The sequence below is a fragment of the Eulemur rufifrons genome, chromosome 8 (assembly GCF_041146395.1).
Source record: "Eulemur rufifrons isolate Redbay chromosome 8, OSU_ERuf_1, whole genome shotgun sequence".
NCBI lineage: Eukaryota > Metazoa > Chordata > Mammalia > Primates > Lemuridae > Eulemur > Eulemur rufifrons.
Genome location: NC_090990.1, coordinates 101,403,108 through 101,421,063, shown reverse-complemented (window position 1 = coordinate 101,421,063; position 17,956 = coordinate 101,403,108). Strand labels below are relative to the sequence as shown.

The 17,956-nt window shown below is 40.7% G+C and overlaps 1 protein-coding gene, 1 non-coding gene and 1 pseudogene across 3 annotated transcripts in view; all 3 read right to left on the bottom strand.

Moving 5' to 3' along the window:
* The window catches only part of NUP210L (nucleoporin 210 like), a 95,249-nt gene that overhangs the window by 10,571 nt on the left and 66,722 nt on the right, over window positions 1-17,956 (bottom strand). For both annotated transcript variants that reach the window (XM_069480530.1, XM_069480529.1), the window contains exons 29-33: window positions 11,870-11,961; window positions 8,261-8,435; window positions 6,445-6,620; window positions 5,726-5,943; window positions 2,701-2,837 (exon numbers count right to left, since the gene is read on the bottom strand). In XM_069480530.1, the coding sequence (XP_069336631.1) occupies window positions 2,701-2,837; window positions 5,726-5,943; window positions 6,445-6,620; window positions 8,261-8,435; window positions 11,870-11,961 (798 nt within the window). The remainder of the gene's footprint in view (window positions 1-2,700; window positions 2,838-5,725; window positions 5,944-6,444; window positions 6,621-8,260; window positions 8,436-11,869; window positions 11,962-17,956) is intronic.
* On the bottom strand, window positions 1,180-1,283 carry LOC138391047 (U6 spliceosomal RNA). The gene has a single exon (XR_011234689.1). It is a non-coding gene; the product is annotated as a U6 spliceosomal RNA (small nuclear RNA).
* LOC138391070 (U6 spliceosomal RNA) lies at window positions 15,361-15,460 on the bottom strand (annotated as a pseudogene).

Genomic DNA, 17,956 nt, shown 5'->3' with positions numbered 1-17,956 from the left:
CCTCCTGCCTTGGCCTCCCAGAGTGTTAAGATTACAGGTGTGAGCCACTGTGCCTGGCCTATCATCTTATGTTGAAGCCACCTTGCTTTATGCATTGCTCTTCAAGCAAAACGTGTACTGTTATTTGCCTTTGCACATCTATTCCTTTAGTCTAAAATGCCTTCTCTCCTTTTTTCTGCCAGGCAGATTCCAAATCCTCAAGACTTAGTTTAAATGTCATCTCTGGAGTGGATAAAGAAAATGTGGTTATATATATACACCATAGAGTACCACTCAACCATAAAAAGGAATAAAATAATGTCTTTTACAACAACTTGGAACTGGAGACCATTATCCTAAGTACCTCAGGAATGGAAAAACAAATACTGCATGTTCTCACTTATAAGTGGGAGCTAAGCTATGGATATATATGGTCACACAAAGTGGAATAATGCACATCAGAAACTAAGAAGGAGGAGGTTGGGAGGAGGGTGAGGGATCAAAAACTACCTATCACATATACTATTCAAGCAACAGGTATATTAAAAGCCCTGATTTCACCACTATACAATTCACTGGTAACAAAATCACTGTACCCCCTAAATCTTACTTAAAAAAAGGCACCTCCGGGCCAGGCGCTGTGGCTCACGCCTATAATCCTAGCACTCTGGGAGGCCGAGGCGGGAGGATCGCTCGAGGTCAGGAGTTCGAGACCAGCCTGAGCAAGAGCGAGACCCCGTCTCTACTAAAAATAGAAAGAAATGATTTGGACAGCTAAAAACATATACATAGAGAGAGAGAGAGAGAGAGAGAGAGAGGAAGTTAGCTGGGCAAGGTGGCGCATGCCTGTAGTCCCAGCTACTCGGGAGGCTGAGGCAGAAAGATTGCTTGAGCCCAGGAGTTTGAGGTTGCTGTGAGCTAGGCTGACGTCATGGCACTCTAGCCAGGGCAACAGAGTGAGACTCTGTCTCAAAAAACAAAAAAAAAAAAAAAAAGCACCTCGGGAAAATCTAGCCTTAATGTCTAGGCAGAATATTCTTCTATATTCTAAGAGCATTTCTGACATACTGCAATGATCACTAATGTTGTAATTATTTATGCCATATATGTAATTATGTCACCACTAGACTGTGAGCTCCTTAAAAGAAAGTACCAGATATCATGTGGGCACATATTAGGTAATTTTTTTAAAATATTTTTAAAAATATGGAACACTTCATGAATTTACGTATCATCCTTGCACAGGGGCCATGCTAATCTCTGTATGGTTCCAATTTTAGTCTATGTGCTGCCAAAGCGAGCACTCATATTGGGCAATTTAATGCCTATTTTGAAGAGTTGTGAAGATTAAAAATGACAGATGGATGTAAAATAAAATTTAAAAAAAATAGATGTGAACTGCCAAGCCCATAGTAGACGCTCAAAAAATGATAGCTATCACATTTGAGGAATGAAAAGAGGAACAAACAAGTGCTTTGAGCAAAGAGGAAGGAGACATTACATGTATTTAAGGGGGAGATAGAAAAGCCTTCATAAAGCCAACCCCTTCACTTGTTCACCCATCTTACCTACTCAAGGATATCACTCCAGAAATTCTCCCTACTTCTATATCAAATTTTCCTTTTCTACTGAGTCATTCCCAATCTGTTATTTCTCTCATCTTAAAAAAAAAAAAAAAAAAACCCAAAACAAACTCTTAACCCCAACTCCTTGAAGAGCTATCTATATTCACTGCCTCCAACTCCTCTTCTCCAATGCTCCAAACATTCACTCCAGTCTTTCCACTGGAGCTACTCATCAAAATCACCGGTCTCCATATTGCAAAAACCACTGATCATTTCTCCGTTTTCAGCTTACTTAACCTATCAGTAGTATTTGACATGGTTGATCACTCCCTTCCTCCTTGAAATACTTTCTTCATTTGGCTTCTAGGACACCAGCATTTCCAGGTTTTCCTCCCACTTCACTGGTTGTTTCTTATAAGCCTTTCTTATTAGTTCTTCGCTCAGGGCTGTTAATGTTGGAGTGCTCCCAGAGCTTAGTACTCAGATCTTTTTTCTATTTTATACTCATTCTCTTGGTAATCTAATGGCTTTAAATGTCTCTATGCCAATGATTCCTAGACTTTTATATCCAGCTACCTCAACATATCCATTTGACATTTAATAGACATATCCAATTATACATGTCCAAAACTGACTGACAGTCCCTCCAAAACTGTTCCCTCTACAATCTTCCCCATTTCAGTTGATGAGCATGCTATCCTTTTAGCTGTTCAACCGAAAACCTGAATCATTCTTGATTCTTTCACACTCTACACATAATCTGTCAGGAAATTCTATTGGCTCTACCTATAAAATATACCTACAGTCTGATCAACTTTTCACCACCTCTTCTGTTACCATCTTGATCTGCCATCATATCTCACCTGGATTACTGAAGTAGACTCCCAAATGGTCTTTCAGCTTCTACCCTTGCCTCTGCTGTCTAGTATCAACCAGTAGCCACAGTGACCTCTTAAAACATAAATCATATTAGTCATTCTTCTGGTTAAGAATCCTAAGCATTGTTTAGCTTTATGGTCCAATAGTGTTAGCTGGCTGGCCTTATATCTGTTATGTGAGTATATTTCCTTTCCTAGGATGTGTTTTCTATGTGCATATCTCCTTGTATGGAAATAGTCTCTCTTAGTCTCTTCAACTCTGGTACAGTTATGTTTACCTCTCGATATGTTTTCACTACTCCTGGGATGTCATGAAAAATTGTTGCAGTTCCTGGACTCCTGGCCACTCCTACTCCAGTAACAATGTCTGTCTGTAGAATATTGTCAGCAGAAATCATCCACATCCCGGGTTCACCTAGGAAAAGACAAGAAAGCACTTGTCTGCAACCTTTGATATAAATCACTCTAACCCTATGTAGACTCCAAATCAGTAGACTTTTCAAGCATGCAGATATCTCTTTCCAGGAGGAACACCCAGCTTTGAGGATAATTGTTTTATGAATGTCAGGTTCCCCTCTATATCTCATGCCAGCAAAATAAAACAAGACCTACAGACCTTCTGAATCATACGAAGAGCTACTTAGTAGTGAAACCACCTTTTACAAATTAATAAAGGAGTGCATCTCTTCTCTGGAAGGCTTAGAGAAAAAAAAGAGAAAACTATGGTAAGGGCCTAAATTTTGTAAAGGCACAAGCATAGCTAAAAATAATGATATTAACCAGCCACTGTCCCCTAGTTTGCTTTCTTATAATTGCTACTCAGAAGTCACATAGCTGATGGTCATAAAGATTCTTAACTTCTCCATAGATAACATCACCTTTTTGAAACCTAAGGGTAGTTTTTGAGATATCTTCCAGGCCCTGCATTCCAGTGGATTGGGTGACCCACCCAGACCAATACCAAGAAACTGACTCAGTTGGTATTGCTACCCCTATCCAGGAACCGACTCAACATGAGAAGATGATTTCTACATTCCTATAATTTTGCCCCAAACCTGGCCAATTAGCAGACCCAATTGCCTAATCCTTTATCCACCAAACTATCTTTAAAAACCCTTTCTCCCAAATTCTTGGGGAGATGGATTTGAGAAATTCCTCCCATCTCCTTGCATGGTGCCTGTGATATTAAACTCTCTGCTGTAAACCCTGCTGTCTCAGTGTATTGGCTTCCTCTTGAGCAGTGGGCAATGAACCTGGTTGGGCTTTAACAGCAGGAGAATGTAAATGTTCCCTTTAGGAAAAAGAAAAACTCTTTACACACAAAGATACCTCTCTGAGTAAACTTTGTTTAGACCCTGCTAAGGACAAATCTGCATTGAGCTAGTGATTGATGCCAGCAGGAAGACTGCAAGATGATGACAGCTGGCAGGAGAGAGGATTTGTTTATTTTGGCTTAGGTCTCAAGATGACAGAGGAATGTACCTAAAGGATTACTGATCTTGTCATGTGGCCCTTTGCTTCCTCATACAAAGTGGTATGAATTTGGGATGGACCCCAAAATTCTAGAATGGAAGACTGAGAGACAACGCTGGCAAAACCTAGCTAAAGAGAGTAAAAAGGCCTCTGCTTCATTGACAAGAGATTTACAATCATGGGATTTTAACTCTCACTGTCAACCTTAAAGCAGGTTTGGCTGATTGGGCCTAGATTACATGTTAGTAGTGATAGCAGGAGTGGCTGTCTTTTTTTTTTTTTTTTTTTTTTTTTTTGACACAGAGTGTCGCTTTGTTGCCCTGGCTAGAGTGAGTGCCATGGCGTCAGCCTAGCTCACAGCAACCTCAAACTCCTGGGCTTAAGCAATCCTACTGCCTCAGCCTCCCGAGTAGCTGGGACTACAGGCATGCGCCACCATGCCCGGCTAATTTTTTCTATATATATTTTAGTTGGCCAGATAATTTCTTTGTATTTTTAGTAGACACGGGGTCTCGCTCTTGCTCAGGCTGGTCTCGAACCCCTGACCTTGAGCGATCCACCCGCCTCGGCCTCCCAGAGTGCTAGGATTACAGGCGTGAGCCACCGCGCCCAGCCTTTTTTTTAAGACTAGTCAAGTGCAGTAGTGAGAAGGGGGGAAAGTAGTAGAACAAGGAGTTCAATCTGTAACTGACTGTGAACAATCAAGTGAGATAACTCACTACCTTCGGACAAGCCTAAATAGGGGCGGCTTTCAAATCAGCTGTAACAGGATTGGAGGATTCACCTGAATAGAGCTCCCTTTGTACCAAGTCCAAAATGTGTAAAGTCAGGTCCAACATTACATCACTTTACCTAAACAGTATCCATAGTTCCCAAAAAAGGTTGCAAAGCCAAAGCCACATACCAACTCAAACCAGTCTTATTTGGATATATGTACACCACTTTGAGATATGCTATTTGTAAGCCCAAAGAATTCACATATATCCTAACCAAGGACTGGTTTTCTATGATTTTATTTAACTCAATAGCACTTCTTAGAACAGAAATGCTTTGCTGATCAAGAGTATAGTGTAGCCCAGTACAAGGCCAAACCTCATTACAGTGATGATATGTTAGGAGTTAGGCCTTCAAACGTGCTTCACAAAATAGTATACACACAATTGGTTCTTAGAACTAAAGGCTTATCGCCATTTCCTTCCTTTTATTTCTCATTCTTTTATTTTATTTTATTTTATTTTTGAGACAGAGTCTCGCTCTGTTGCCCGGGCTAGAGTGCCAAGGGCTCAGCTTAGCTCACGGCAACCTCAAACTCCTGGGCTCAAGCAATCCTCCTGCCTCAGCCTCCCGAGTAGCTGAGACTCCAGGCATGTGTCATCATGTCCGGCTAATTTTTTTCTATATATTTTTAGTTGTCCAGCTAATTTCTTTCTATTTTTTTAGTAGAGATGGGGGTCTCGCTCTTGCTCGGGCTGGTATTTCTCATTCTTTACTGTTCTTCAATTTAGCAATTAGTCTTCAAAAGCTGGGAATGGAGGAGAAGGCATTGTACCCTGTGCTACCTATATAATATAACATAAAGCTATGTATCCAATAGGCACTTGATAAATATTACTGGCTAACTTCTAATTGGCTGGCTATTGAGCAAAATGGGCATTAAGCTGAGAATTATCAGTTAACATGACAAATAATAAAACTCTCAAAAGTATTTGCTTCCTCAGAGAGGCCCTCAGATTTTAGATCATCTGGGGAAAAAAATCCTCTGAGGGATTAGTTGCTTTCTAATCCTCACAACTATCAGTGGTAAGGTTGAAAAACAGAAGGTATACAGACCATGCTGGCTGACGAGGTGAGTACTGAAGCAGATGACATCTCCAACAAAGGTAAGCTTGGTGTCTGGCTCAATGGCATACTCTACAGCAACAGGAATATAATCTGCCATGCCTGGATGTCTCCGGTCCCACAGCCCCACAAGTGTCACCCCTCTGTTCACAGCCTGGGCAATGTAAGTATAGTTCCTATTCCCTGGTCCAATAAGCAGCAAGTCATCTCTGAAAGTAGACATGAAAAGTAGAAATCTCTAAAAAGAGACAATAGTTAGGAAACAGTTCTGGGGTCAGACCCTATCACAACATTTTATATTCAATAGCTCAAAAGTTCAGAAGGAATTCCACAACAGAGAGTAAGTAAATATAGGCCAAGGATCAATTTATTACCTTTATATGTATAGTGCCAGGTAAGGCTTTTTTTTTTTTAATTCCCTGTAAAGCTTTTTGATAATAACACTCCAATTAGCTCTCTATGGGTCTTTCTGTGAACTAGGACTTCAGAGATTTAAAACATCCTGAAATTTTTCTTCATTGACAACTACTAATACCATTCTTTAACTGAGTCTGGTCTTTTTTTTTTTTTTTTAAATCTTAATGAAAGAAATAAAAATTATATTCCAAGTTCAGAATGTGAGAGGAATTTACTGGAGCCGCTATATAATAACTAGCCTAATCTGCAAGATTTCTACCACAGCATCGACACCATTCCTTTGACTTCCATACCTGTTCAGAGCCAGATAAAGCTGGGTATTGTGTATGTGGAATTTCTCTCCGATGCTATTATAAAACTGAACGATGAAGGTGAGAGACATGCCCAGGGGAAAGGTTGACAAGGTCCTTCCTTGGGCTGTGTATAGCTTGGGTTGGCTGCTCATTCGCAGGTATGTCACTGGTGCTACCTGTGGGAGACAAAACCTACTGGTACAGAGAAGGATGCACTGGAGAAGTGCTGCGACCATACTCTGAGAATTATAATCAGTGATAAAGAGTTGTGGGCCGGGCGCGGTGGCTCACGCCTGTAATCCTAGCACTCTGGGAGGCCGAGGGGGGCGGATCGTTTGAGCTCAGGAGTTCGAGACCAGCCTGAGCAAGAGCGAGACCCCATCTCTACTAAAAATAGGAAGAAATTATATGGACAGCTAAAAATATATATAGAAAAAATTAGCCGGGCATGGTGGTGCATGCCTGTAGTCCCAGCTACTTGGGAGGCTGAGACAGGAGGATCGCTTGAGCTCAGGAGTTTGAGGTTGCTGTGAGCTAGGCTGACGCCACGGCACTCACTCTAGCCTGGGCAACAGAGTGAGACTCTGTCTCAAAAAAAAAAAAAAAAAAAAAAAATGCAGTCAAAAAGAGTTGTGTTCCTCTTCTGTAAGAAACAGCTTTTGATTCAAGATGACTTAAATCTGAGTGAAAAGAAATATGACAGCACAGGAAATGGGTTTTTAACCATTAAAGCTGTCGGAATATGAAGAGAAGCTGGAGCTTTCTGAGGAAAGGACTGCAGTTCATCTATTTTGTGCCAAGTGCTCAATATTTACCACTAAATAACTGATATTTTATCAGGAATATTACAGATTGTGTTTTTACACTGTAAGAGATAGCTCTGATACAGTAAGAGAAGTCTAGCTTTGAATCAGAGTTTCATCATATCATAGCCTCATGTAGCCATTCTGCGTTTCAGATTTCTTATCAGTTAAATGGGAATAATAAATGCCTACCTCATAAGGATTTTGTGGTAATTAAAGGAGATAATATACATAAAAGGACCAAAATAGTGGCTGTAATATAGTAGACTTAATGTCTAAAATTTTTTTTTGTGTTAGACTAACATCATTGAGGTGGCTTCTAATTTTTTTTATTCTAATGACAAAGCTTAATTAAAACATTTTTTTTGTTTTATTTTTTAGAGATGGGGTCTTGCTCTGTTGCACAGGCAGGACTTGAACTCCTGGGTTCAAACAATCCTCCTGCTTCAGCCTCCAGAGTAGCTGGGACTACAGTCATGTACCACTGCACCCAGCCAAAAGCTTAATTTTGATAGTTCTACACTCCTCCCACACCAACCCTTTTGCCAAAGCTGCTCAGAGACCCCGTCTCTATTGAAAACAAAAAATTAGCTGGGCATGGTGGCACATGCCTGTAGTCTCAGCTCCTCGGGAAGCTGAGGCTGTAGGATCGCTTAAGCCCAGGAATTTGAGGTTGCTGTGAGCTACCCTGATGCCACAGCACTCTAGCCTAGGCAGCAGAGTGAGACTCAGTCTCAAAAAAAAAAATGCTGCTTAGAAAACAATCATACCAATCTGAGGCCAATCCTTTTTATAACAAGGGCTCTAAAGTCCATTTTAATTTGATGGCTTATAACCATGTCAAGATTGGCCTCATATCTTTTTTTTTTTCTTTTCTGTGTCCTAAGGAGGACCAGGATGGCCTCTTATCTCACAGGTTAATCTTGACTTCCAGAAAAGTTTCTACTTCTTAAAAAAGGAAATTTGTTTCCATGGTATTCCTTTATTTTTTTTTGGTAAGTCCCTGAACTCACCTGAATCCCAGTTATTGTTGTTTGGTTGACTCCAAAAGGTTCAATAGAAGTGACTTCCAACACAGCAGAACCTGCAATGGAACCAGCTTTCAGGAGCCCTTCACCATCCTCCTCAATGACAGATGAATTAGGGAAACACTTGAGAACACGAGAACTCACAAAAGCAGCTCCTTCCCTAGGGAACAAATGGAGCAATTGGCATCTCTTGGGGGCCCTGTCTGATCAGACAGAAAAGAGTAAAAATTGCCAGGATCACTGTTAGAGGCCGTCCTTGAGGAAACTGCTTGCCATTCTCCATGCCGTGTGCCTATTTGTCCGTCAGGTAATAGTCTGCCTTTGGATTATTCTTATCTATTTAAAAATAAAATCCTATTACATATTTGTCATTAAAAAATTATTCATAGCCCGGCGCGGTGGCTCACGCCTGTAATCCTAGCACTCTGGGAGGCCGAGGCGGGTGGATCGCTCAAGGTCAGGAGTTCGAGACCAGCCTGAGCAAGAGCGAGACCCCGTCTCTACTAAAAATAGAAAGAAATTATCTGGCCAACTAAAATATATACAGAAAAAATTAGCCGGGCATGGTGGCGCATGCCTGTAGTCCCAGCCACTCGGGAGGCTGAGGTGGTAGGATCGTTTAAGCCCAGGAGTTTGAGGTTGCTGTGAGCTAGGCTGATGCCACGGCACTCACTCTAGCCCGGGCAACAAAGCGAGACTCTGTCTCAAAAAAAAAAAAAAAAAAAAAAAATTATTCAGCCCAAACCATTAAAAACAGGTATTCAAACAAATACTTGTACATGAATGTTCATAGCAGCACTATTCAGAATTGCCAGAAGGTGAAAACAACCCACATGCTCATAATCAGCTGAATGGATAAACAATGTGATATTTCTATACAATGGAATATTCTTCAGTTATAAAAAGGAATGAAATCCTAATACATGCTGCAACATGGATGAACCTCGAAAACATTATGCTAACTGAAAGACGCCAACACAAAAACTTGACTATTATATGATTCCATTTATATGAAATATCCAGAATAGTTAATACCATAGGGACAGAAAGTAGATTGGTGGTTGCCAAGAGCTGGGAGGAGGGGAGATTGAGGAGTGACTGCTTAATGGGTATACGGTCTCCTCTGATGGTGATGAAAATGGTTTAGAACTTGATAGAGATGTTTGCACAATATTACGAATGTAGTAAATGCCACTAAATTTTGCACTTTAAAATGCTTAGTTTTAATAGAGGAAATGCTTCAGGACATAAGTCTGGGAGGAGATTTTATGAATAAGACCTCAGAGCACGACCAACAAAAGCAAAAATAAACAAATGGGATTATATCAAACTAAAAAGCTTATGTACAGCAAAGGAAACAATCAACAGAGTAAAAAGACAACCTACAGAATGGGAGAAAATATTTGCAAACTACTCATCCAACAGGGGATTAATACCCAGAATATATAAGGAAGTCAAACATCTCTACAACAACAACAAAAAAATGAACAATCCAATTAAAAACGGGCAAATGGCTGAGCGTCGTATTATGTGCCTGTAGTCCCAGCTACTTGAGAGACTGAGGTGGGAAGATCACTTGAACCCAGGAGTTGAAGGTTGCAGTGAGTTATGATTGTGCCACTGCACTTCAGCTGGAGACGGAGCGAGACCCCATCTTTTTTTTTTTTTTTTTTTTTTTTTTTTGTTGAGACAGAGTCTCACTTTGTTGCCCAGGCTAGAGTGAGTGCCGTGGCGTCAGCTTAGCTCACAGCAACCTCAAACTCCTGGGCTCAAGCGATCCTACTGCCTCAGCCTCCCGAGTAGCTGGGACTACAGGCATGCGCCACTATGCCCGGCTAACTTTTTCTATATAGATTTTTAGGTGTCCATATAATGTCTTTCTATTTTTAGTAGAGACGGGGTCTCGCTCAGGCTGGTCTCGAACTCCTGACCTTGAGCAATCCACCCGCCTCGGCCTCCCAGAGTGCTAGGATTGCAGGCGTGAGCCACCGCGCCCGGCCAGAGACCCCATCTTTAAAAAAAAAAAAAAAAAGGGCAGATGATCTGAACAGACATTCCTCAATAGAAGACATACAAGTGGCCAACAAATATAAATAAAAAAATACTCAACATCAGGGAAATGCAAATCAAAGCCACAATGAGGTATCATCTCACCCCAGTTAGCACGGCTATTACAAAAAGACAAAAAGTAAATGCTGCAAGGATGCAAAGAAAAGAGAATTCTTATACACACTGTTGGTGGGAATGTAAACTAATACAGCCACTATGGAGAACAGTAAGGAGGTTCCTCAAAAAACTGCAAATAGAACTACCATAAGACCCAGCAATCCCACTACTTGAAATTTATCCAAAGAAAGGGAAATCATTATATCGAAGAGACATCTGCACCCCCACATTTTCTGCAGCACTGTTCACAACAGCCAAGATATGGAATCAACCTAGATGTCCAACAACAGATGAATGGATAAAGAAAATGTGGTATATATACAAAATGGAATACTATTCAGCCATAATAAGAATTAAATGTTGTCACTTGTGGGAACAAGGATGGAACTGGAGGGCATTATGTTAAGTGAAATAAGCCAGGAACAGAAAGATAAACGGCATATTCTCACTTGTATGTGAAAGCTAAAAACAGTTGATCTCATAGAAGTAAAAAGTAGAACAGAATGGAAGATACAGAGACTGAAAAGGGTAGGAGGAAAGGAGGGACAGGGAGAGATTTGTTAAAGGATACAAAATTACAGCTAGGTAAGGGAATGAATTCCAGTGTTCTAACCAGCGGTCCCCAACCTTTTTGGCACTAGGGACCAGTTTTATGGAAGACAATTTTTCCACGGATCGGGGGTTGTGGGCAGGAGCTGAGGCAGTGATGGGAGTGATGGAGAGTGCCTGTAAATACAGATGAAGCTTCCCTCGCTCACCCACCACTCACCTCCTGCTGTGTGCCCCCCATCCCCACTAAGTTCTGTGGAAGACAATTTTTCCACAGATAGGGGAGGGGTGTGGGGCAGCAGAGCTCTGTGGCCCAGGGCTTGGGGACCACAGTTCTACAGTTGATGACTATAGTTGATAATAGTATATTATATAGATTCAAATATCTAGAAGAAGGATACTCAAATTCTCAACACAAAGAAATGACAAATGTTTGAGATGATGGATATGCTAATTATCCTGATCTGATCACTACACATTATATGTATTGAAACATCACTATGTTCCCTATGAATATGTATACTTATTATCTGTCAATTAAAAAAATAAAATTAGGCTGGGAGCGGTGGTTCATGCCTATAATTCCAGCGCTTTGGGAGGCCAAGGCAGGTGTATTGCTTGAGTGAACCAGGAGTTCGAGACAGCCTGGGTAAGAACAAGACCTGTCTCTACAAAAAAAAAAAAAAAAAACAAATTAAAGAACAACGAGAATAAAATCATTAGTTTTATGTTATGTGAATTTCACCTCAGCTCAAAAACAATTATTCAGAAGTTAGAAAAATCATCTAGAAGGCAAAGTAGTCTTTCCATGTGCAAAATTTTACTGAAGATATACTTAAAATTAGAACCTGGCCTTTCCTTCTTCTCCCTTCTACTTACCTGTTGGTATGGAGTTTGAGCTGAGAGTTCATAGGCATCAGAATCTGCTCAGGTTGGCACTCTGGATAGAAAAATTGGAGTTTTTCAAACACCTAAAATGAGAAAGTAATGTTTTCTCATTTCTGGAAAAGATAAATTATGACATTTATTTACATATGGACTTCAGTATAATCTCAAAGAGATTACATGCCAATAAATGACAACTACAAATCAACAGTCTGCTTAACTTCTAAATAGTCTAAAATCTTCCACAATACTCCTTTCCTAAATGAACAAGGCACCTAAAACATAGCTAGGTATTCTAGAAATACAATGTAATATGAGCTCCACTTCTGACTATAAGGGACTGGGCATTTGGCAAAATTTATACTTACCACATCCTCTGTATTACTTAGGTATTAGGTATAAATAACTTTGAAATTTCTAATTTTAGCTCTGTTAACCTGAGATGAGATTTGGAAACAAAGAACGTATAATATTAAATTAGCAAGAGACACCATCCAGGTCTTCTACCTTCTAGTAAAGTGTTCTTTTGTCTACACCACACTGAATCAGAGAACCAAAGCCAAAATAAAGGGAAAAAAAAAGAAAAAGAAAAAAGTATGAGTCTCAAATTCAGAGACAGAGAAACTTACGTGTCCCACACAAATGGTAACTTTTTTGTATGTAAACATCTTGGTTGGTTGGTTTGTTTTTCTTTGAGACAGAGTCTGGCTCTCTTGGCCCAGCTGGAGTGCAGTGGCACCATCACAGCTCATTGCAACCTCCAACCCCTAGGCTCAAGCCATTCTTCTGCCTCAGCCTCCTGAGTAGCTGGGGCTACAGGCACACACCACCACACATGGCTAATTTTTAAAAATTTTCTGTAGAGACAAGGTCTTGCTATGATCGGGTCTTGCTCTTGCTCAGGCAGGTCTCAAACTCCTGGCTTCAAGTGATCCTCCCGTCTTGACCTCCCAGAGTGCTAGGATTACAGGTGTAAGCCACTGAACCTGGCCATCTTGGTTTGTTTTTTAAGCCAATTTTTTTCTATATTTCAAAATATCAACGGATTTAAGTGTTTTTATTACATGGATACCATTTATAATGCTTAAGTTGGGGCTTTCAGTGTGCCCATCACTCGAATAGTGTTCATTATACCAGATAGGTAGGTTTTTACTCCTCTCCTCCTTCCCTCTTTTGATTTCCAAAGACCTTTACATCTCTTTGTGCCTATGTGTGCCCACAGATTAGCTCCCAATTATTAGAGAGTACGTGTGGTGTTTGTTTTTCTATTCCTGAGATACTTTACTTAGAATAATGGTCTCCAGTTTCATCCAAGTTGCTGCAAAAGACATTATTTCACTGCTTTTTATCGCTGAGTGTAGTACTCCATGGTATATATGTACCACATTTTGATAATCCATTCATGAATTGATGGGCACTTAGGTTGATTCCACATCTTTGCAGTTGTGAATTGTACTGCAATAAACATTTGTGTACAGGCATCTTTTTAATAAAATGACTTCTTTTCCTCTGGGTAAATACCAAGTAGTGGGATTGCTGGGTTGAATGGTAAGTCTACATTTATTTCTTTGAGGAATCTACATACTGTTTTCCATAAAGGTTTTACTAGTTTGCAGTCTCACCAACAACAGTGTTATAAGCATTCCTTTCTCTCTGCATCCACACCAGCATGCATTGTTTTTTAACTTTTTCATAATGGCCATTCTGACAGGGGTAAGGTGATATCTCATTGTGATTTTTTTTTTTTTTTTTTTGAGACACAGTCTCACTCTGTTGCCTGGGCTAGAGTGCCATGGCGTCAGCCTGGCTCACAGCAACCTCAAACTCCTGGGCTCAAGCAATCTTCCTGCCTCAACCTCCCGAGTAGCTAGGACTATAGGTGCATACCACTATGCCCAGCTAATTTTTTTTTTTTTTGAGACAGAGTCTCACTCTGTTGCCTGGGCTAGAGTGCCATGGCGTCAGCCTAGCTCACAGCAACCTCAACCTCCTGGGCTCAAGCAATCCTCCTGCCTCAGCCTCCCGAGTAGCTGGGACTACAGGCATGCGCCACCATGCCCGGCTAATTTTTCTATGTATATTTTTAGCTGTCCATATAATTTCTTTCTATTTTTAGTAGAGATGGGGTCTCGCTCTTGCTCAGGCTGGTCTTGAACTCCTGAGCTCAAACAATCTGCCCGCCTCGGCCTCCCAGAGTGCTAGGATTACAGGCATGAGCCACCCCGCCCGGCCATGTTTACTGATTTGTGTAAGTTGAACCATCCTTGCATCCATGAGATTAAAATCACATGATCATGGTGAATTATTTTTTGATGTGCTGTTGAATTCAGTTTGCTAGTATTTTTTTTTAGGATTTTTGCATCTATTTTCATAAGGGATATTGGTCTGTAGTTTTCTTTTTTCATTGTGTCCTTTCCTGGCTTTGGTATCAAGGTGATATTGACTTCATAGAATGAATTAGGGAGGATTCCTTCCTTCTTAATGTTATGGAATAATTTCTATAGGATAGGTACCAGTTCTTCTTTGTTGGTTTGGTAGAATTTGGCTGTGAATCCATCTGGTCTGGGGCTTTTTTGTTGTTGTTGTTGTTGTTGGGAGATTTTTTTTTTTTATTACTGCTTCAAGCTCACTGCTTATTATTGATCTGTTCAGGATTTCTATTTCTTCCTAATTGAATCTTAGGAGGGTGTGTGTTTCTAGGAATTTATCCATTTCCTCTACATTTTCTAGTTTATGTGTGTAGAATTTTTGTAGAATTCATGGATGATATTTTGTATTTCTGTGGCATCAGTTATAGCATCTCCTTTTTCGTTTCTGATTGAATTTATTTGGGTCCTTTCTCTTCTACTTCTGCTTAATCTAGCTAGAGGTGTATTGATTTTTTTTCTCTTTTCAAAGAACCAACTTTTTGTTTCATTGATCCTTTGGGGTTTTTTGGTTTATATTTCATTTAGTTTTGCTCTGAGCTTTGTTATTTCTTTTCTTCTGCTGGCTTTGGGTTCAGTTTGCTCTTTTCTAGTTCCTTGAGATGTGACATTAGGTTGTTAATTTGTGCTCTTTCTGATATAGGCATTTAAGGCTATGAATTTTCCCCTTATGACTGCTTTTACTGCATGCCATAGATTTTGATAACTTGTGTCCCTTTTGTTGTTCAGTTCAAGGAATCTTTTGATTTCCATCTTAATTTCATTATTGACCCAATGGTTGTTCAGCAGCTGATTGTTTAATTTCCAAGACTTTGTGTAGATCTGAGAGTTTCTCTTGGAATTGATTTCTAGTTTTATTCCACTGTGGTCTGGTAAAATACATGGTATGACTTCAATTTTTTTGAATTTGCTGAGACATGTTTTGTGGCCTAAGCTATGATCAATCTTGGAGAATGTCCCATGTGCTGATGAGTAGAATGTATATTTAGTAGTTTTGGGGTAGAATGTTCTGTAAATGTCTGTTTGGTCCATTTGTTCTTTTTTTAAAAATAATTAAAAAAAAATATGGAATGTTTCATGAATTTGCATGTCATCCTTGTAGGGCCATGCTAATCTTCTATGTATTGTTCTAATTTTAGTATATGTGCTGACAAAGCAAGAATGGTCCATTTGTTCTAGTGTGTCATGTAAGTCCAGTGTTTCTTTACTGGTTTCTGCTTCAATGATCTGTCCAGCTCTGTCAAGGGGGTGTTGAAGTCCCTGGCAATTACCATGGTACTGTTTATTTCTTTGCTTAGATCTAGTAGAATTTACTTTATGAATCTAGGAGCTCCTGTGTTAGGTGCATACATATTAAGATTGTCATATCTTCTTGTTGAATTGCTCCCTTTACCATTATATAATGACCATCTTTGCCTTTTTTTTTAACCATTGTTGATTTAAAGTCCATTTCATCTGATATTAGAATGGCTACACCTACTTTCTTTTGGTTTCCATTTGTGTGGAATATTTTTTCCATCTCTTCAGCTTGAGTCTGTGTGAGTCCTTGTGGATTAGATGTGTTTCCTGGAGACAGCAAATAATTGGGTTGTGTTTTTTCATCCATTCTGTTGGTCTGTGTCTTTTAAGTGGGGCATTCAGACCATCCACATTGAGTGTTAGTAATGATAGGTGGGATGCTGTTCTGTTCATCATGTTGGGTGGTACCTTATTGTTTTGTTTTCTCTCTTGGACTATTATTTTAGAAGAGCTCTGAGCTTTAACTTTTGGGTGTTTTTACACTGGTGGGTATCTATTGTACTATTCCATGTATAATGCAGTTCTGAGCATTTCCTGTAGGGCAGGTCTGGTAGTGACAAATTCCCTTAATGTTTGCTTGTCTTGAAAAGTCTTTATTTCTCCATCATTCATAAAACTTAGTTTTTACAAAATTCTTGGCTGGCAGTTGTTCTGTTTATGAAGACTAAAAATGGGGCCCCAATCTCTTCTGGCTTGTAAAGTTTCTGCTGAGAAGTCTGCTGTTAGCCTGAGGGGATTTCCTTTGTAGCCCCTGTGCCTTTGGTTCCTCCCCTGAAGCCCCTCCACTGCTGCAGGGCCCTGCAGCTCCATCCCCAAGGCTCCAGTGCTGCCATTGGGCCCCTGAACCCAGCTCCAAGACTCCCTGCTGCCATAGAGCCCCGCAGCCATGATGCTGAGGCTTCCACTGGCTGCCTGCTGGGAACCGCCCAGTGGTCCAACACTCTGCCAGGGATCCACCAGTCTCCAGCTGCATTGCACCTGGACCCTGGATGAAAGTTGTTGTTTTCATCTTGCAGCTTGTAGAATTTTCTTCATTTTGACTTTGGCCAAGTTGATGACTATGAGTCTTGAAGAGGTCCAATTTACTATGAATCTTCCTGATCTTTGATGATCATCTTGTATCTGGATATCTCTGGCAATACCAGGGAAGTTTTCCTCAATAAATCGCTTGGATAAATTTTTCTATGCTTTTTGCTTTTTCTTCTTCTTCCTCAGGGATACCCATAATCCATATATTAGTTTGCTTCACATAGTCCCATGTTTCTCTGAGTGATTGTTCATTCTTCTTTATTTTCATTTCTGCATCTTTGACTGACTAGGTTAGTTCAAAAGCCTTGCCTTCAAGTTCTGAGATTCTTTCTTCCGCTTGGTTTAGCCTGTTGTCGAAGCTTTCTGCTATATTTTGAAATTCCCTAAATGACTCTTTCATTTCTTTAAGTTCTAGTATATACTTTCTTATGTTGTCTAGCTCTTTAGCAACTTTTTCATTTTTTCAATTGATGTCCCGAAATATTTTTTTGGCTTCTTTTTGTTGATTTTCAACTTCTCTTCAATTTCTTTCATCTTATTTGCCATCCATATTCTGAATTCCATTTCTGACATTTCAACAATTTCCTTTTGGTTGGGGTCCATTGCTTTAGGTCCACTGTGATCCCTGAGGGTGTTGAAATATTTTGTTTTGTCATGTTGCCAGAGTTCTTTTGTTGGTTTCTTCTCATCTGAATCCTCACCTCAGGGCTGATAGGTTTGTAGTACACCAATTCTCCATTGCTGGGGACTCTCCTACTTAGTGAAAAGGAGAGTTTCCTAGATGCAGCTTTTGTGTCCTACTCTGGAAGAATGACCCGAAGGGGAGGGGTAGGTGCACTGACAGCCTGTAATGCAGCTGTTCTGTTTTGTTCTGTTCCCCTGTGATGTCACAGTTTAAGCTAGTGCTGGATGATCTTCATGTGGAGTGTTGGGTTGTTCCCCAGGCTGCTGTTGGCATCGCAAATTGGGGGCTGGGCAAGACCCTCTCCAGAGAGTCTGGTGTTATGGGGGATTGCTCTGCCCGGCTCTCCCCATGGAAGTGACAGTGACATCTGGGTGAGGCTATCTAGGCAGTAGTTGTGGGTGTCCAGGCTGTGGGCATTTGCTCTCCAACTGGGTCCAGGTGCAATGCGGCTGGAGGCTGGTGAGTCCCCGGCAGAGTGTTGGACCACTGGGCATTCCCAGCAGGTGGCCAGTGGGAGCCTTAGGAGCATGGCTGCAGGGCTCTATAGCAGCAGGGAGTCTTGGAGCTGGGTTCAGGGGCCCAATGGCAGCACTGGAGCCTTGGGGATGGAGCCGTAGGGCCCTGCAGCAGTGGAGGGGCTTC